This window comes from Sciurus vulgaris (assembly GCF_902686455.1).
Source record: "Sciurus vulgaris genome assembly, chromosome: 9".
Taxonomy (NCBI): Eukaryota; Metazoa; Chordata; class Mammalia; order Rodentia; family Sciuridae; genus Sciurus; species Sciurus vulgaris.
In genome coordinates this window covers 127137730-127158657 of record NC_136469.1, presented here as the reverse complement: position 1 = coordinate 127158657, position 20928 = coordinate 127137730, and the positions used below count along the sequence as shown (strand labels likewise).

The following is a 20928-nucleotide window of genomic DNA, read 5'->3' as shown; positions in this document are numbered from 1 at the left end:
TCTACAGACTGGAAAGACAAGGGGGATTGCTTGGGGGGAGGGTGGCTCCTGAAAGGGGTATTTTATCAAGATAACTGGGATATCTATAGCTAATTAAAGGGAGACGTCAGAATTTCCTCACACATTGTACAACTGTGGAAAAAAAAATCTCAGGAAACGTTTGTTTTCCAGCTACGTGATGGGGAAGCAGGAGACGGTGGTGGGGAAGTACATCTGGATTAGAAATTTTGTTGGCTCTTCATTTTTAGTACTAGTGATTAAACTGCACAAATCTTTATACAATCTTACATTTGAGTTTAGGCCTCATGATTAAATTGCACAAATCTTTGTATATTCTCACATTCATTTTAGGAGTGATGATTACATTGAACAAATCTTTATATGATGCTCACAGAAAAAAACTAAAACAATTTGCTACATCACAAAGTTTAAAAATGTGTGTGTGTGTGTGTGTGTGTGTGTGTGTGTGTGTCTGCAGACATATACAGCAATTTCAGAATTTAGGTTAGCAAAACTTCAGTGGCCCACAGAGGAGACTTGAATATTTCTTCAGATTTTTCTGATTCTGTCCCCTCCCTTGGTGGTTTCTGAATTTAAAACACAAGTAGATTTTTCAGCAATGCTCTCCAAATAAAAGGACATTGAAAAGACAGAATCTTCTTGGCAAATTATATGAGTTTCCTTTAAAACAAAACAAAATCAATAACTGAAAAACAAACCAACAGTTTTCATGAAGTTTCACTTACCTGGAAGACTCCACAAACCAGAAACTTCCAGAGTTCTTAATTTTTTCTCCAGCTCAGCCACCCGATTCCCTAGGATTCTGGAAAAGGGAAGAAAGTGGCAACAGATTAGTGACTAACCTGTCAGCTGTCAGCGCTGAGAGGTGGCCTCCTGGGAAACCCAATAGTGCCCAAACAGAAAAAGGTTTGCAATTTAAGACCTGCCAACATGGGGTGTAGGCACCAGACTGTGGAAATGGAAAGTAAGTGAACGGTCATGTGTATCCACAAACGCCAATCCAGAGAGTCCACAGCTGCAAGGTGGCTCCCTGGGAAGCTAAACCATTGCCCCACCATTGCCCAAAATATCTCATGGAATTTCTCTTTGAGAACTGTTCACTGATAAAGATGGCCATTAATTGTGACCACCCTAAGTAATAGTATCATATGTTGGTTTTTTTGAGGGTGGATTTGATTTTTGGAAACAACCAAGTGCAAAGAATTAGTTGGCTGAACATACTTGGCCATGTTCCTCTGGGGTCAATAAAATAATAAGATGTGCCATTTTAGACTCTTCTTAGATGTCTTGCTGAGGTCCATTTTCCTGGCATCTAGGGCAGTGCCCAGGAAAGGGAAGATTCCAGTACATATATCTGATTAAAAATGTTTTTCTTTTTGTTCACAATTTGAAATCATCTATGGTGAGTATAAAAACAAGCATTATGATAGAGTCTTCGGTAATTCTGTTGCCTTCCAAGATGTCCATTCTGACTCACTGGGCTATGTGTGTTCTGGAATGAGCATCAGAGAAGATCCCACTCTGCAGGAGGAAGCCACACTCCGTCCTGAGCATGGTTACACGTGGGCATTCACTCTCTCCTCCACTTTATGCAAAATTAAATACAGCTGGGTAGTCATCTAAAACTTCAACCACTTGCCTTTGGCTTGGAAATTGAAAACCAGTCTTTATTTATTGGGGGGATTTTCTTGGCACTGCTGTGCTAAAATGCCATGGAGATCACTTTAACAGTAACGTTTCAATTCTTGCAGCAGGAGAAATCAGAACACCAGAATTATTCTCCCACCTCTCTTTAGATCCAGAGATAGCTGCACACGCCCACGTACACACACCAATGTAGCACGGATACGTCTCTATCTGCACATAGAGCTGGCTTTGGATCATCCTTGCTTCACCTGAGTTGACCTGCAGCATCTTAATTAATATTCCCTCTGAGTTCCCAGAAAACTCTGACATTACTCTGTGGCTTTCTTCCTCTGGGTACTTAGAGCTTTTCTTTTCTTCTTTTCTTTACATCTTAAAATTCTGCAGTCTTTATCAATTACTTTCTATTTTCACTCCATTTATCAGGTCCGTTTTGCTTTCATGCCCCTGACCCTTGCATAGACACTGTTCTTCCAAATCTCACTTTCAATATTTTGCTCAGACCTTCTGATCCAAGCTCTCTCTTCACAGCTGATGGGTTTGAGATGCAATCATAATGACGCTCAAGTGGATGCCCGTTTCCTAAGGAGATCAGATCATGTGTTCCTGGCTCCCTCTTGGAAACAAAAGATAAGGCTTCCCTCTGCGGATACTGAGGAATGCCGTCCGGGCCAAGGTGAAGGCCTGATGCACAGACATTAGCTCATACTTTTACAGGTGCTTCTGGAAAACACAGCCTTTTCTCCCTAAAAGGGAGCAAAGTGAATTTGCTGGTGTCCCCAATAATTCATGTTCAGGGTCCCTGCCCCAGTGTCCCAGTGGAAGCTCCTTTCTCCTCTAACACTTAACCATCATCTGATGCAGGACTGGAGGTAATAAAATGAACCCAGTAGAAGTTATGTAGGAGTAACAGTAACAAGAACACCATCAACACCAATAGCAACTTCATTACCATTAACAAACAGCACTACGTTAACAAACTCATTTTTCCTGAGTCTTTAGGTACTGATGAACCCCATTCTGAAAGTTCTCTTGCCACTCAGATGCCACCCATGGGCAGGGGGACATGCGGACGGGTTCGAGGTAGAAAGCAGATTTAGTGAAGATTGGGAAGGTGTCCCTGGCACAGAGGTGAGCATGGACTGGCAGGAGCCCGAGTGGACCTGAAGACAGTAGGAGGGTGTCGTCCACAGGGGCCCAACCTGGCCCAACCCGGCCCGAGGGGATGCAGGGAAGCCAAAGGAATGGGGTGGAGAGGAGGCAGGTGAGGAGGGCGAGGCCCTCCAGGATCCCAAACGGCACGCTGGCCTCCGAGCCCCAGCTGAGTGCGCACAGCCAGGAGCGGCCAGCCAGAGAGGGCCAGGGGACCCAGCTGCCGCAGGAGAGCGGAGCGGAGTTGCCAGGGGTCAGTGCCAACGTACCCTTGGGAGAAGTCGTGCAGGTGGAGGTGGAGAGGGGTTGCTTGGAGGATGTGCCTGACCCTGGAGAGGTTTCAGGACCACGGACGGGATGAGCCCAGAACCCAAGTGACACGGTTGTAGCAAAGCGGACTGAGCAAGGGGAAGAGATGACTCTGGAGTTCAGCAGAGACACGTGACTTGAGGAAGAAACAGGCTTAAGAGAGTGTTGTCTCTGGTGGGGGGAGGACGGGGAGATTTTTATATAAAGTTTTTATTTAGTTGTGGGTTGTTTGAGGATAGCAGAGACTGTAGCTCATCACATAGCAGGCCAGGAAAATCCCGGAGACTCCAGGCCCAGCAAGGCTGTCCAGCATGGATCCCCAGGACAGTGGACTCACCAAGGGTGGGTTTCAGAATCTGCAAAGACAAAACTAACCGAGGAACTGCCCACTCTGTGCCTGCTCTCTGGACATCACAGAGGTGGGAACACCCAGGTAAGTCCTCGAGGAAATCACCCGCAGCCCTAGAGGGGAGACACAACCTGGAGATACCCCAAATCACCCAGGTGGCCGTTCCAGTTTCTGCTCTGATCCATGACATCCTCCTGCTGCCACGAAGATCTTAAAATGACCATGCCCCAGGGAAGAGGAGGAGGACACCATTTGAGGACAGCAGGAGAGGCATGTTAATACAGTCCCCACCCTGCCCCCTCCAAGGCAAGGATGTGGTTTGTGGGGAAGGACAGGGGCACTGGTAGTGACCAGTGCTGTTCAGTGGACTGAGCGTTCCCAACAGCCACTCTGTACCCGCTCCTTAGATAAACCACCCCATCTCTTCTTTAGTAATAACCAGACAACGGCCAACACTTTGACAAGAGAACCTCCAACTGTCCATTAATGGAATGCCCATCACCACATAAAGTTTACCACGGCTCTTCAAGATGGAGGCCCCTTCTCCCTGGAAAGGACAACTGTCCAGCGAAACCGGAAAGCCAGCAGGGGGAGCACACACTTCAGAAAGGGGTTCCTCTGTCCAGGCCACAGGGCTCCACCAAAGCAAAGCCATTATTGAGGTTAGGAGGCTCAGTGACACGGGATAACAGCAGGCAGACCAAGTTCAGAGTCTATTCTTAGCCCTTCATTTGTCTTATAATTGATTTCCTTACATGCCCCCAAATAAAACATTTACTGAAAATATGAAACTTAAGACCTTCTAAGTATTAAAAATGGCACATTAGGCACCTCATGTACTGATAGGAAGCAATCTCTAAGATCTCTTATTAAAGGGGGAAGCACAGTGCAGAACAACAGAGATAAGACCTTTTCTGTGGTGAATGCTAGCTACCATCGTGAACCATTTTTTATATAAACATATGACTACTTATTTGTGTGTATATACGTGTATTTTGTATTTGCTTATATGATGCATCCTTTGGAAGAAAACATAAGCAATTAGGAACTGGAGTGCCTTTCATGAAGGGAACTGAGAGGGGAAGTTTGGAGATCCATTGTAATTTAACCATGGTTGGCTCAAAAGTTAATAAAAGACAGTGAAACATGCAAAGGGGCTTTAAAGCAAAAACCAACACGGCCAAACGAAAATGGCAGTCTTTCTCAGCAGAGGGAGGAAGTGCTGGAACCAGGGGAATGTGTGTCGGCCTGGGTGTGAGGGAATGAATCCTCCAGGAGAAGCTGGGTCCTCTGCAAGAGTGTCAGGCTGGTGGCCTCGTGCAGGCTGACTCTGGCAGGCAGGGGGACTCCGCCCAGCTTGATGGTGGCGGCGGCTGAAGCCTGCGTGCAGAACTCTGGTTGGCTGGTGTGGTGGCGGCCTAGGTGTGTGGCCGGGAGGGGCTGCTGGGGTCTGAGGATCTGGGTTTGCTGGATGTGAGGAACAGGAAGGATATTGGGAGAAACGGTCAGTCTAGCAACTGGAAACGGGGACCCCCTTAATGGGTGGGTGGGACAAGAATCTGAGAAGAGTGCGTGAGAGAGAATGAGAGCAAAGAGAGACAGGGCATGAACTCCCCGGGAAGGCCGGTAAGAACAGGAGACAGGATAAGAGGCCGAGGGGCAGGAGGTGACAGGGGAAGAGTGAAGGAGTCCCCAGAGATGGCCCGAGCTTCCACCTCGACGCCCAAGGAAGTCTGATGTACAGGAATCTCAGTGAGAGCGACTCGGGGAACAGTGGTGACTGACCATCAAATAAAATGAGTGGAAAACGCAGGAGGCGGTCTGGGAGGTAGGCAAGCTGCAGTTCCCTCTCTTCCTGCACAAGGACTCACCTGGGCTGGAACCAGAGCCCGGAACCCGCACTCCTGATCAAGGCCAAGTGCCCTCCCGGGGAACTCCACCCCAGGCCAGCTCCCAGGACACACCTGGATGGGTGGCCACTCCAGAAGTTCTGGAGGTGCCTTCACAAGGATCCCAGCGGGTGGAGCTCCTGGGAAGGCTGAAGGTTGAGGAGAGGCTCTGGGGTCCAAGGTGAAAGGGAGAAAGAGGTTGAGAGAGGAGGTGCTGGAGAGCAAAGTCCCCAAGGCAAAGCGATGGTATGGGCCCACAGGGCAACAGGTGGCATGTTCCCTGCAGAGGGAGGAGAGGGGGCAGAGACACGAGCTGCAGGGCGGGGCAGGTGGAGGGGCTCCGGTTGGGTAACCCCTGCTTGCTCAGCAAAGGAGCTAAGGCTACTTGCTGCAGGCAGCTCGGGGTCTGGAGGACCTGAGGGTGTTTGAAAGTGCCCCAGAGCTCCCAGGAGGTGCTCAGTGGGCAGTAAGGACAAAGCAGGCTCACTGCACGTGGGAGCACCCTGGAGGGATGGGACAGACCTGTCACAGTCCCACAGATTCCAACTCCTGCTTCTCCCTGGGAGGTGTCTGCATGTCCGCATCAGGCTGTTTTGTCTCTGGGCGAAGGTTTCATTTTGCAGGAATGTCGTAAACTTCCCTCAATAAATGATCCTTGCCAGCCCCTGGAGAGGCCACCTCTGCGTCCTGCTCCTTGCTTCCTTCCACACACATCTCAGTCTCCCGCGCGTCTTCCTTGCGCTCCATCCTCTCCTTCGCCTATTGTGTTTTTACAATGCTTTTATTCATTTTCCTCCTGCCCATCTACCCAGTGGCCTGCCTTTGCTAGCCCCCCAGGGCTCGATCCCTCCCCTTCGGGCATTCCAGTCCCTGCTAGACTCTTCCACACTTCCATTCTGGTTCCGAGTGTAGGTCTTGTGAGCAGGACTCAAAAACATAATTTGCAGCATTCTGTGCAAAATAAAAATATGAGCCCCCTGGTTTTAAAAAAAAAAAATTATGACTTTCAAGATGGCGACAACAGAACACAAGGATCAAGTGCCAGGTCCTCGCCAGCACAGGCTGCATGCCAGGAAGCTGGCCCTTCTAGGATTTAAATATGTTCCCCAAAATTCATACGTAGGAAACTTAATCCACACATTTATATGCTAATGGTATTGGAGGTAGGGCCTTTGGGAAATAATGAGGACCAGATGAGGTCATGAGGGTGGAGACCTATGACAGCATTAGTGGCTTTATAATAGAGACCCAAGCTAGCGTCCTTCACCACGTGATGCCCTTGTTGTGTTACAATGCGGCAGGATGGCCCTCACTGGGTGCCAGATCTGTGCTCTTGGACTTACTAGTCTATAAATTACCTGGTCTCAGGTATTCAATTACTGCAATAGTAAACAGACTAATGTGTGTGATATTTATTGCTTTAACTTATTGTTTTCCTCTACCATTCTCTGAACACTTTCAATTTTACTCTGCTGCTGCTAATTGTTACTCTAACCTACTGTAACTTGCTTGGTTTTATATGACAGAGTCAACATGCTATAAAAACCAAACAGGACATTCTGTTTTATTTGTTGTTTCTTTTCACCATTTCTTTTGCTTATCTGGAAGAGTGACATGAAACTTCCTCAGAGGTCCAGTTGCCGGTAGAAGTTGACGGCTCCTGCCAGTCAGAGCCCCCCGAAGTCATGCTGTGAGGGTGGAGTGGCACTGAATCTCCCCACCAAAAGAAGACCCAGAGGAGCGGTAGTTTAAGCCACCCAGGCAGAAATCACGAAATACACATTCCTCTGTGCATGCCTTGAGGCAAGCATCCAACAGGCGATGCCCAGTGTTACTGCCCTGCTCAGCCCCAGCAGGTGGCCAAGATGCTGGCACAAAGCAGAAGTGCAGTTCTAGCTTAATACGTTTCTTCCTAGATTTGAGGGATGTCCCCTTGAACCCCCTCCCCCTGCCATTCACCTCTGGTCACTTGAACCCACAGCCCCCCACCCCCACCCCCATTCCAGCCCCAGGGTCCCGACACCTACTTGTTGGTTTGCCTCTGGTGCTGGATGACCATGTTTTTCTCGTGGATCGTCTCCAACAGGGCAGTTGCCAGAGACTTCAGGTCAGAAATGGACTGGGGAGTAGCGGGAAGACTGCACCCCTGGTCCTCGGACAGCAGATCCTGAACTAGGTGGGATAAGATTGGCAACTCAGCGGTAAATCCTCTAGAATGGATGACAGACCCATGTCAGTCCCTCCTGGGGAATGGAAGGTTCCCAGCTTTGACATGCTACTCTACTACCACCTCAATTGTCGAGAGTAAAAGAACATAAAATCCAGTGTGATTATGGACTCTCATCTGCAATTTGAAAGAAGATAATAATGTTTACGTTTGCTCAGTATGTTAGACACTTCATGCTAGCTCACTGAGATCTAAAATTGAAAAAAAAGAGGTAATGTTTATTTCCATTTCGTGGACAGGAAAGCAAGGCGCAGATAGGTTAAACACACTGGCTAAAGGTCACACTGCCATGCAAATGACAATGATGCGTACCTCTGAGCTCCTTATTTATATTCTGACGGTGTGATACACCTGGCAGGTGGCCAGATAATGTAGGAGGTGATTGAGAATGCAAAATAGTTTTTGTGCATGTTTGGATAGCTACAGAGTTATTTGAAGGTATTGTAGAAAAGAAAATAAATGGCATGACAACTGAGTGATTTTATGTAACACAGATGCTACTACAGAAGACAAGACCAAGTGAAACATGTCACATTAAACTGAGTCAAAGAAAACTATTCAGCCAATAAAGGCATAAATGGCCCAAAGATATGGTGAAGAACTGCACAGCAGATTGCAAATGCCTGAATGCTGGGAAAGAGATCGCCACACAGACTAGCTAGCTGTTCCTGGATGCTCCTTACTCCACTAACTGCCAAGTCACATTCATGGTCAAGGCCAGCATGAAGCCAAACACCACACAGGGCAGTGTGCCTGCAGGGTTCTGACCTGGGGGAGGGGCCCATCTCTTCCGCACCCCTGCCCTGGGTGGGTCTCTGTTGACAAATACCCAGTGGCCTATAAATGGCTCTGATGGGAAATTCTCTTGCTTTCTGTCTAGTTGCAAAAAGTGTCTGTTGAAAAAAAAAAAATCATTTCTGATTTGTCTCCATGCCAGTTATAAATATATAATGGAAGATCCCAGGTATGGTATAATTAGCTTAGCAAACAGTAGGCCCACCCCTTCCTTTATTCCAAAGATCATACTTATGTTAATATAATAAAGATTTCATTAGCTTCTTTGGCAATGAAACGCCACTGATAAATAACACAAGAATATCATCTGCTAAACTTTCTACGGCTTTTTCATATGGGATGCTGCTAAAACTCTGCTTCCCCATTTATTCTGGGCTGGGCTCAAAGTGACTTAAATGTTAGAAACCACCAGCCCCTCCTGCAGCATGGGCTTGGTCTCCATGTAGAGCCCTGCCTTTGCTACCCAAGGTTCATTCAGAGGTTCCTGCATATGGGTCCTTTCTGACTCTGAGTGTCTGTTCTTCAAGGCTGGTTTGCATACTTTGGGGGCAATACTGGGGACTGGATGCTTTACCACTGAGGTGCATCCCCAGCACTTATTTATTTATTTATTATTTACTTCTGAGATAGGGTCTCACTAAGTTGCTTGGGGCTTTGCTAAGTTGCTGAGGCTGGTTTGAACTTGTGATCCTCCTGCCATAGCCTCCCAGGTCCCTGGGATTATAGGCATGTGCCACAGACTGGAGGTTTTGAATCTATGTATTATCCCATCTTTATTTTCAGAAAGGGTAGATAAACTAAGATAATGTAAAATGAGGACGCTGGTGCTCTTTCCAGACAGAAGAAACGATATAAATCTCTCACTACCTTAAATGCTGTTTCCTATGTGACTATATGTAAATCTATGTGATGATATGTAACTATAGGGAAATATATGTGACTATATGTAAATAAATATACAATATTTTTTTTCTTCAAAAATGGGAAAAGGTCTTATCTCTCCATTTAACAATGTTACACAACATTACCATCCCCTAAAACATAAAACTTAAGGTCTATTTAGTAGTCTATATAACACTATACGCTAATTTGTTTATTGCTCCATAATTGATGTTTGCAATTTTTTTATAACTAATGTAGAACTTTCTTGCAACAAATGCTTGCATGTGTCTGTAATTATTTCTTTTTGGTTCAAAGGGGGTCAGTTTCAGCTTTTCACAATGCCTTGCTGGAGATTTATTGGCTTTGATTACTGATGCCAAAGATTACTGTTGAAAAGCTTTCATGGGGGCTTTCTGGAAGCGTTGAGTCAGACTTAAAGATCTGCCACTGTGTGGGGGTGTGGCTGGCATGCCCACTCAGGGACTGCACTGGGAACCCACATTCAAGGTCAGTTGCTATTTATGGTAGCTGGAGCTAAATGCAGATGGGATACTGCATGTTTTTATAGCGTATTACTGTTTTCTTCTTAAAAACATTCTAGGATGTTCTTCCCCAGTCGAGTGGAAAATCAAGTTGCCTGGAGCAGAGGGGCTGGAGACCCAGAGCTTCCTTTTAAGCCACCCTCGCTCTGATTAAGATGGTCACATTATAGTTGCTGGTCTGCACTATCCATGGCCAAAAAGTGGGCCAGCTGAGCATGTGCGACTTGAGGCTTATGTTTAGAACTGAATGCCAAATATCGAGTGTCAGAAGCAAGCTCTCTGCTATTTATTCCCCTGGACTGTTCCTGGAAGATCATTATTTTTCATAGGAATCGACAAGAAGGAGGAACAAAATTGCAATCAATACAAGCTGCTTTAAAAGAGGCACATGTTCCACGATGGAACTATTTCAGCAGCTACAGGCTTTCCATTCTGATGGCAGAGGCCCGGAGAAGGAGCAGCTCAAGGAGAATCAAACATGTCTTGGAGACAGGCACTCAGCTGGTAGTGAGGGAAGGCAAAGCATTCCTGGAGGCAGAGAGCCATATGGGAAATATTCCCTCAGGGGGCCAGACATCAGGAAGACCTCTAATGCAGTGATTCTCAAAGTAGGGCCCCAAGCCAGCCACAGAACCGCCTGGGAACACACGTCCTCTTAGGTCCCCTCCCCAGACCTACTATCGGGGAACTCTGGAGTGGGCCTGGCACTGTGCCTGGGGTACCGGATCCTACCTTGCTTCGCAGACAGGACTCCAGTCAGAGCACTGCTGCTGGATTTGCCCTGGCCTTTTGAGTTTTTCCGTCTCTCGAGAGCATTCTAAAGCAGTATTGGGAAAAAACAAAAAACTTGGTCAGGAAAGCCAGTGATGGACAAATACCTAGTTATAGGAGATGCATTTCCCTCTGGCACAGGAGGACCTCAGGCAAGCTCCGAGTGCTGGCCGGAAACAGAATTCTCAGTCCTTGCCCAAGAGTTATGGTTTTTATGGATCCAGTAAAGATTTTTTTAAAAAGTTGTCCCTAAGTTTGTAAGGTGCTCACTGTATATTCATTAAATTAGATAAAATCTGACACAAGAACAGAGTCTGACATGCAAAGTCACTAGTTTTGGAAATTCCATTTAAAGAGACGTGAAACAGAATAAGTTTACTTCCGTGGACCAAAGGTGGTCTCTGGAAGGATCTGGGGCCTGGGTTGGAAAGAGAGCCACAACTGATTAGTGATACCTTTCTTCAAACAGAGTCTTGTATTAAAATTCATGTGCAATATATAATCAGGGCTTGGCGCACAGAAAAGGATAAATGTTAAATGCATGCATCCACACATTTTTTAAAAATTGTGCATTAAAAGATGCATATTTCTGTGGCTGCATGTGTGTATATAGACTGGTAGAAACTAAAGCGTGGCCCCCACAGAATGGAACAGCTGGGATATTTCTGTGAACAAAAACTAAAGCCAACCACCAAGACCATGAGTGGGCTCTTCCAAACATCTAGATGGCTTCAAAACTTCACCCTCAGGAAGAGAAATCAATCTATTTCCAAAGCAGAGAAGCCCAGGAGATTTTTCTAATTATAACAGTTATAACCAACATCTGCAGAAATAGATATTATCAAACTAATGGTGCTAGAATTAGACTAAATAACAGTGGGGAGAATTTAAACATTCTGCCCTTTCACTGTGACATGAACATTGTCATTTGGACCGTGATTTCTCTCACTTTGTTCCTCTGTCTCTTGGGAATCATTTTCTTATCGATGATTATGAGACAAACAGCATCTGAAGACAGTGTGTTTTACAAGAAAATAGGGCCCCTAATTTCATAAGGGCTGAGGCTGGAAGTAGAAATGACCAGGTTTGGGGGTTCAGGGTACTCTGTCCCTACAGCAACAAAGGGGGTCCAGCAGACACTGCTTTGGTGGCATTTGCTGTTTGGAGGTTAATTGTTATTGGTTACCCCAGGTAAAGCTCTCCCCCAGGTAAAACTCTGTGCCTGTGACACACAAAAGGGAAATCAAACTGGGTGACGTATAGATGTCAAGGTGGACCAGAATGTCATCGTGATTTTACTACCTTGTATTTTGCAATGTTGGACTTTAAGAGGTTCACCTCTTCGTGGAGTTGCTTTAACCTCTCTTGAAGGTACCTGGGGAGGAACATATGCAGTCAGGATGTGCTTGGGGGCAACGTAAAACCCACACACCAGAGCACACGAGGAAACAGGGGAAGCCACTCGCCAGCTGAGGCATCAGCTAAGGCTCTCTCTCTTCTCAGAAAGGAGGAGGAGAAAAATGTGCATGTTTGTGACCTTTTCTAAGTGGATGCCATCAAGGTCAAACATGCCCAAATCACAGACACCCCACTTTAAAACAGGCCTCGCAGAGATTCCCTCAGGGATAGCAACACCGTTTTCACATAATTCTCATTAAGATGATCCCACCGGGAGGAAGAGCAGGAAGGGGCGACACCAGGCCCAAGGAAGTCAGACACACGCGCACGCTGAAATCCGCCTCGGGGAAAAGAAACAGCTAAGGGAATTTCTCAATTTATTTTCTTATTCTTCTCCTTCTCCCTGATAGCAATAACAAGGAGTTCTCGCTGGTTCCTCGCCCTTCTGGCCAACCAGGGCGGGCGTGGGGAAGGAGGGGGGAGGCGTCCCGGCCTCTTTTCTTACTCTTACAGCGAGTGCGTGACATTGGTATCATTTTGAGGTTGTGGCTTTCTTTCCACTTGTAAGGCAATTTTCTCAAATGCCTGAGGGGGTTCCCGCTGGCCCCTGCCTGAGGAGCGCCAGCAGCCTGTGCGGCTCAGGCCGGCCGGCTCTTGCCTGTTTTCCATGCACAGAGCGTCCACGTCGATGATGCGGTTCTCGTGGCCGCCCAGGATGTGGTTGAGCTCCTGGTTCAGCCTCTCCACCTTGTCCTGGTAGGAAGCTCGCTCTTCCTTAACGTCCTGAAGCTCATCCACCGAGGCCTGCAGATCATGCTCCAGAGACTCGATCTGAAACCCAAGCCAGCGCCCTCCCTCAGACGGCCTTGCCTGGCTTTGTGGCCAGAGAGCATGTCACTGGGCTTCTTAACCACATGCTGTGAAGCCACAGGCAAAGCCCAGGGACAAGAGGCAGAAACAGGGGCTGCCTTCCAACCAGGCCTCACTGTCCCTGAGACAGCAGAGGCAGGGCAGCCTGGAAGAGCAGAACCAGGTCCCTACCCTGCAGCAAGCCCTTCGCCACAGACTGGAGAGGCTGAGCCGGACACTGGCCACAGCTGCTGGTGTCCCACCCATCTGTACTGTCCCAATCCACCCTAGACCTGGGACTTTTGCTCTGCTCTTCGGAACCAATTAGTAAGAGGGAAGTGCCATTGGGCTCCCAGGGCTGCTCCCTCACCAGGGCCCTGGACCCGTGGAGATTCTGCCTAAGAGGCATTGCTCAGCATGTTAGAGGAAACTTATAAATTCAGTTCTGTTTGTCACATTTTGATCCCCTCTTGGTCTACCCTGGGAAGGGGCAAAGTTTCTTGTGTTCAGAACAGAGGCATCTGACATCAGGGTGCAGCCCACCCTCCCCACATACCCTGGGGCCCAGGGGCACAGCTGCTCTTCCCTGCACACGTCCCCCTATGCCAACGCATCCCCGGCCCTCACAGAGGCCAGCAGTCACCTGCTCCTTAGCCCGCTCCAGCTGCTGCACCAAGTCTTCACGCTCGTGGGCTGCAAAGTGCCGCACACCGATCTCTTCATCCCCAAGCCTTTGTTTGGCAATTGTCATCCTCAAGAGCTGCATTTCCAGGAGGATGAGAAGGGGATGGACAGAGACAGACGGACAGACAGAGGAGATAGAGAAAGAATAGGAATAAGTAAATCCAAATAAAAACTGAAGGACACCAGAATGAAACTTCTGAAAAAAAAATACTGCTTCAAGAAACAGTGGGGGAAAAGACAGCTGCATGTCCATCAATATGGTGAATTTTAAAATTTCTCCACGCATGCACAGAGCATAAAGCCTGGCGTGGAAAGGGAGGGCGGATGCACCATGAAACATTTCCACGAAGAGGAGCCAGACTCTGGGTCTCATTTAAATCAGCAAAGATTCAAAAGTGATGAACCCATGCTGGCAAGGATTTGCTGAGATGGGCACACTCCATGCTCATAACCACTAGGCACTCCATCAAGAGCCCTAAAAACGCCGCTACCCAATGATCCAGTAACCCTGCTTCTGACAATCTAGGCTAAGAATAACCCCAGAGACGGACTGGCTTTAGGAAGGAAGACGAAGCAGATCAGATGGCACTGCTGTTTAGAGGGTCAGAAAGCTGGACACAGTGCCCAACAGCAGAAGGGTTAGCGGAGGTAGTGCCGCCCTCTCCAGGCAGGCGTGCAGCTGTCTGAAACCAGGGCTCCATCGCTGCGGTCATGCCAGGCAGTGCCCTCGCCGTGCCAGGCAGAGTGGGAAAAGAGGGCAGAGGCCCTCCTACGCAGTGTGCTTGTACTGTACAAAGAACTCGAGCATGAGAGAAGGAAAGACAGGGTACTTCAAAATGTTAAAATGGTCTGTTTAGGGGATAGTAAGACTGCTGTCTGTCCTTTCTTTGCTTTCAAATTTTTTAAATGATAAGCACAAATTTAATTTTATTTATAGGTTTGAAAATCTCTAGGAAGAAAATTTCAGTATTCAAAAACATCATTTTCCAAGGCATCTCAGCAGAACCACAGCTTCTCCAGACTCTGCAGCCAAGACTCTCCTGCAGCGCCAGACCTTCCCTGTAAGGTCACAATGGGAATTATGGGAGCCCCCAGTAGGACAGCCCAGAGTCGCTGTAACTGGCCCATCACAGTGCCAAACAATGCTCTGAAAAGAGTTTGCAGTTAAAGCACTGCTTCCTGATGCTTCTGGGAGGGAGCTTTTAGGCCTGAGTCCACTTCTCCCTGCAGGTGCACATGGATGGTCTTTATCCATGGAGGAGGTCCTGGGGACAGTCTTCACTGTCACTCAGATGTGACCTGGCAGGGACAGCCTGCTGGAGCCTGCTCTTCCTTGCTGCTGCATGAATCTTAAGATATTGATGGAGACAACGTCTTAGTTTTCAAAGTCTCTGAAGGATGCAGGGCAGGTGAGATAGGAAGCTTATTTAAGCCAAGGTAGGACACGAAGGAAACTCAGTCAGCAAACGGCAGCAATGAACTTGGAAAGAAGTGATGAGTGAAGGACAGGAACGAGCGTTTTCCGATGACATTTAGTGTGGGTCCTTGTTTGAAAACCACTCTATTGAATTCAACAAATACTTGTTGGGTGCCCGGAGCTGCGGCGCCCCCAGGGCTGGTGCGCGCGAGCCGGGCCGGTGGTTGCGCAGCGCGGGGTCTGCGCACCGTCCCTCCGGCTGTTCGTGGCCCCAGCTTCCGGATTTGTGAATCTGCCTTCCCAATCAGCCTTACTTTAAATCGCAAATCAACATCTTGGGACTTTCGTGGTTATTGTAGGACACGCGCGAAGTGGTGAGCACACAGTTCCCAGCGAGCGCCCTGCACAGATCACACGAGGCCACCTTCCGCGGTTCAGCTCGCCGACTGGAGACCAGGGGACTTTCTGTGGTCCAGTTAGCGCCAAGGTTTTTTGTGCATGTGATCCTGCTGGGTTTTCTTGACGTGTGCTGTGCGGATTTGTGGGCACAACGCGCTGCTTCGACGCATGTAAACATGGGGTATTGGCCACATCCGGGCAATTAGCATATCCACCGCCCCAAACACTTACCACTTCCTTGTGGAGAGCACATTCAAAATATTCTAACTATTTTGAAATAAACAGTGGGTTCTTGCTAACTGTACTCCTCCTACTGCACAACAGAACATGGGGACTTATTCCCCCTATCCAACTGCCACCTGTACCTGTTGACCACCCTCCCCTTCTCCCCAGCCTCTAAAAATCACCTTTCTACTCTCTACTTCTAAGAGACCATTTTTAGATTCTAGATATGAGTAAAATCCTTAAGTGTTCGCCCTTCGGTGCTTGGTCTGTCTTCTAGATTCATTTGCATTGTCACAAATGATAGAACATCATCTTTTTTAAGGCTGAATAGTATTTCATTGTGTGTGTGGGGGGGTGCGCCCAGCGCATACTCTCATTTTCCTTATCCATGCAGTTGCTGGTGGACACTTGGGTTGGTTCCCCATCTTGGCTATTATGAATGGACACAGAGGGTGTGCCCTGTCTCTCATACACACTGACTTCATTCTCTTTGATATGACACACCCAGGCGTGGGATTCCTGGATCTTATGGTATTTCATTTTCATTTCTAGGACATGCCACAGTCCACAGTGACAGTCCTAATTTACATTCCAACAGTGCGCAATGGTTGCCTTAAGATAGCTGCGTGGGGCCGGCATGCTGGCTAGTGTCCCTGGGTGCCAGAAGGAAGGCTGTGCTGTGCATACGGGTTCAGTGAGCCTGCTTCAGGCACTGTCACGGCTCCGTGGGACCCAGGAGCATCTGTGAATGAACTAACCACAGACGGGCACACCAAGGTGGTAACTGACCCCCAGCGGACACAACGCTGAGACCTGAAGCACCTGCCTCCCTGGGAGCGCTGGCCCAGTACTGGCCAATCCAGAGTCTGCAGTGACTTCCCCGCACTGGCTAATTCGACTGAAAGGAGAGATGGGGGGCATCTTTCATGCCACCAAATTCTTGGCTCAGGATGTGAGAACCCGGAAAGTGAACGTACAGAAGGACAGACAGCCAGATGAATGGGAACCGGCTGTCAGATGGAGGGCCCGGTGGGAGGAGCAGCGCTGAGCCCGCCCGCGAGGCGGGGCGCCTGGACGTGTCCTTGAAAGCGGGTATCCCTCTTGCGACGTGAAAAGCAGGCTGAGCCCGAGCTTGAGGCAATAAAACACCACTGTGGCTTCCGTGCACGGTATGCTTCACTGAACGCTTAATTTAGAATCACACAATTATGTTTGCTTACTGCCAATTAATTATTAAACATGTTTATTGAGGTCTGACAGCCATATAAGAGAGTCATCTTTTATATATCGGATGCCTGTTAAGCTTCAATAAATATGTTAACAATCATTTGGTGTTTAATGTGCATACAACTGCCACTGTTGACTTGCAGGGCTGCGCCGGTGGAAACACTCGTTTTTTGGAAGTGAGGCCGTGTTGGTAATGGCTGGATCATGAGTTGAGTCAGAAATTCAAGTGCGGGGAGCTGAAGGGCCTGAGGAGGTGAGGCCAGAGGAACGGCTGAGTCCTGGGAGGTCCTCCTGCCTCCCACCCCCAGTGGACAGCTCTTGGGCTCCTGTCCTGGCTCCACAGACCGTGAGCTGAGCCACATGGAAAACTTATCTGAACGTCTCCGGGCCTCTGGCTCCTCGTGGGTGACAGCTCAGCCGTGGGCAGTCCTCTGAGGCATGACGCGGGAGAGGAATATCCAATGGGCATCTACTTAGGGGGCTCAAATACATGTTTTAGCAGCAAAGAGGAGGAAGAGAGAGGGAAGAGAAGGAAATATGTTAAAACGTGTGCGACCTTCCTCGGGCCAATGTTCTAACCTGGGAGTGAGGCAGAAAAGTAAGTACCCATTTGCTTATGAAATGCACAAATATTATGTACATGGAGACATTTATGCCACATCATGCTGTTTATATTTTTTATAACACTACAATTCAGGAGCAGGAATACAACGGGCCCTGAATTCCCGGACAATTTTAAGGGAAGATCAAGGAGAAAGTGGGCTAGACACCAATTTCTGCCTGTTCCAGGCTGATTTCAGCCCCTGCCCCTGTTGAGAGAAGGTGCCTCTTCTCTGTGACACTCAGTGCCACCCCTGGAGCACAGAAGTGCTTCATAAACGTCAGCTGCTCTCGTGATTAGCATTCAGATCGAGCTCTACGACGGTAGCCGGGCGGCCCGATCTGCAGTGCAGGCAAATGGGGCTGATTCCCAGCCCTCTTGGAAAATGTCACGAAGCGACTGCTCGGGGCACTTCACTCCCTCAAACAGGGCTGTCGGCGCCACCGCCAGCCTCCCTGCGCCAGCCCACAGGTGGATCCGTGCCCTGTGCAGCACCCGCATCGCCACCAATGGATGCCTCCGTTTGATGATTTAGAAAGAAATAAAAGTTTATGAATGAATTACGGCGCGAGTCACCCGCTGGAGGAGCAGACACAGCTGCAGCCGGCTGTGGCGGAGGGATATGGCCGCCGCACAATGTGCTAAGATGGTCGGAGTGCCCTTCCCCAGCTGCCCCGGCCTCCAGGGGCGCGCCCCAGGCCTGCGGGCTAGAAAGACTTGCTTCCTTCTTTGATCTCCTCTCAGGCTTTGTCTCTTATAGCCCTCAACCTGCTCCACCTCATCTTGTTTTCTTTCACCTGAATCCATTCTACCTGATAGAGGCAGCCAGGTGCCGGAACAGCTATCCTCTGGATTATTATCTATATTCAGATAATTTTCTGCTACTCCTAGCTGTGTGCTCTTGGCAAGCTATCTAAACTTTCTAAACCGCATGTGACTTGACTTGCTGGCTTTTTAAAAGGTAAGGATAAAAGTTATATTGTAGATAGGACAGTCATGTACGGTTATCCAGGTTGTGCACTGCACATCTCCCGCTCCAGGGGTTTCCATTCCTATATATGAAGACACAGTACAATGGTCACTGTTCACGCAACTCTCAACAGAGCTTTAGAAGTGCCATCCGAGTTATAGTTGGTATGGTTACAATCCAATACAGTGGTTATTATTTCCCAGGGCTATTGGAGAGTCAGATGAAAGAACTACGAACAGGAAGTGGATGCCAGTCCTTCTTTGTCCCTAGTCCTTGCACACCCAGGAAGAGGTCAGCACCGAAAGGCGATTATTAAACATTTATGGAGCGCAGCAACGTCATCAGCAAGGCCTGCTCCTCCATTCTGTGCGTTTCCTGCTGGTTTCCTCCATATCCTCTCCAGCTGGCCCCTCAGCTTCCAAAAATACCCTCAATAAAATTGGACCCTGAGGGTAGAGAGCCAATTCCTAGACTCTCCTGGTATTCCAATCCCGAGCTGGGCCGGCTCGCCCTCCCGCTGCAGGCGCCAGAGCCCACGGCGCACGCGCCCCTTAGCGCCGTGTCAAGGTCTCCAGCTCAGTAGCTCCGGATCTGGGCCGAGAAGCAAGGCCAGCAGCTCCTCACACAGGTGCTCACCACCGTTGCTTTCCACGCAGCCTGACGCCCCCACCAGGCTGAAGAGGAGGATGCCACCCGCCTTCTGCGTCGGCCACGCTGGCCTGCCTCTGGGCCTGGGCGCTTCCTCTGCCCAAATACCTCTGTCCTCTCACTCAGGTCTTAGATCAAGTGTCCCCACCCCCCTGTTTGTGCCCTGCTCCCCGTGGGCCCCGCGGGGGCCAAGCCTGCTGTCACACGCACTGAATCCTCTGCTGACCCCGGGCCTCACGTGTCCCGAGATCAGCGCGCCCCTCCCGCGGTGCTTCCCGGATGCGCTCGGAGGCCGGCGAGGGCTTGGAGGCCGGGTCTCCTGGGCCAGAGCTCCGTATGCGGAAGGTCTCCCTCTCTGCTCGCCCTGCACCAGCACTGGGTGCCCTGCGCTGTCCTCGGTGCTGACACCTTCAACCACCTAAGTCCACAAGACACCTAGCCGGTGGTTACTGTTTCCCCTTCTAGGCAAGAAACTGAAGCACAGAGAGACAAAGTAACTTTCCTCGGTTGCCGATTTCCAAATGGCAGAGGCGGAGTGGAGCCTGCAGCTGAGGGCTCCGGCGCCCATGCTGTGCCGCCCTTCTCCACAACCACTGCACCAGTCCTTGCATAGGCTCCTCCTATAGAACATGCTGTGTCACATGCTTCTTATAACTTTGCTAACTTAACCCTCTCAAAGGGGCACTCCCCCCTGCTGTGCCTCACACCCCAAGCTCTCTCCTGCCTCAGGGCCTTTGCACCTTGGAGGAGCCCACTGCACTTCCTGTAGGTCCCTGTGCCAAGGACACAGGAGCAGAAGGCCTTCCCTGGGCACTCAGGGAACCAGCATCCCCAGCGCACCTGGCCACTCCCAAGCCTGGGGGCAGCTGTATTCTCTATCCAGCACTTAGCATCCTCTGACACATATTGTATTTCATCCAATATAAAGCTGTGCCCACTTCAAAACCTCTGAAAAGAATAAAGTGTCAATCATGACTCCACGATGCCACTGGCTGTATCAGAGATGCCCAGAACCTGTGAAATACGACTTGCCTGTTTTCTCACTGCCTGCTAAAACGGAAGCCAGGTGAGAGCTGGACTCATGGCCTTGTCTACTGTCCATCCCCAGATCACTCGGTTGGTCCTAAAAAAGTTCACGTTGACTGTACTGAATGGAAGCACCCTCCAGTAGGTTAAGTACGGCCCGTTATCTCTATTCTACAGATGAGAATGACTGAAGCACAGAGAAATCAAGCAACTGGCCCAAGATCACACAGCTAGGAAGACCTAAGCGCCTGTCAGATAATTCAGCACACGTTGCTCCCAGAGCCATGATTTTTACATCACCCTGCCAAGCAGCTTTACAGCTTGGACTTCTTTTTATTTGAGAGTGTGTGATTTGGATACCATGTGCTAGAAGCCCTGAGCAGAGTTCCTTCAAAACCAATCTTCTACTAAGAAGTGTGGTTGCGATGCATGGTCTACGTGATGAGTAGCTGAAACCACGCTCTCTTGACCACAGGGTCCACTCAGGCCACAAGTTCATCTAAGCCAGGACAGGCTCAGTGATGCTGAGGACCAAGTGCATCTGATTCACCTGGCAGTGAAACATCAGGTGATGCTGAGCTCGTGTGGCCGAGCATCGCCTATGGTTCATAATCAAGATCCCAGTCAGGGCAAGATGTGACGGTCTGGCGGGCAGGGGGCCCCGTCCCTCACAGCAATTCTTCGAGATCAGCTTCTGTAATGCCCACGGTGGGAGCTTTTCATTACCGTGCCCTCTTCACCTGGGTTTCCCGCCAGCCAGGGCATCTCTGCTCTCCTTGAAGCATAAAGCTTACAAAGAGCTTTTGTCCCTCATCCAGGATCAGGGCCAACACCCGCAGCTGAGTAAACTTCGCTTTTCATTTTTTTAAGGAAGTACACTTTAATTAGTCACCTGCAGGCTCA

General features: G+C 49.1%; 1 protein-coding gene across 7 annotated transcripts in view; it reads right to left on the bottom strand.

Moving 5' to 3' along the window:
• CCDC149 (coiled-coil domain containing 149) overlaps positions 1-20928 on the bottom strand; it is an 88249-nt gene that overhangs the window by 15247 nt on the left and 52074 nt on the right. For all 7 annotated transcript variants that reach the window (XM_079153485.1, XM_079153481.1, XM_079153483.1 and 4 more), the window contains 6 exons: positions 13472-13588; positions 12638-12810; positions 11884-11956; positions 10543-10627; positions 7392-7536; positions 747-823 (listed from right to left, as the gene is read on the bottom strand). In XM_079153485.1, the coding sequence (XP_079009611.1) occupies positions 747-823; positions 7392-7536; positions 10543-10627; positions 11884-11956; positions 12638-12810; positions 13472-13588 (670 nt within the window). The remainder of the gene's footprint in view (positions 1-746; positions 824-7391; positions 7537-10542; positions 10628-11883; positions 11957-12637; positions 12811-13471; positions 13589-20928) is intronic.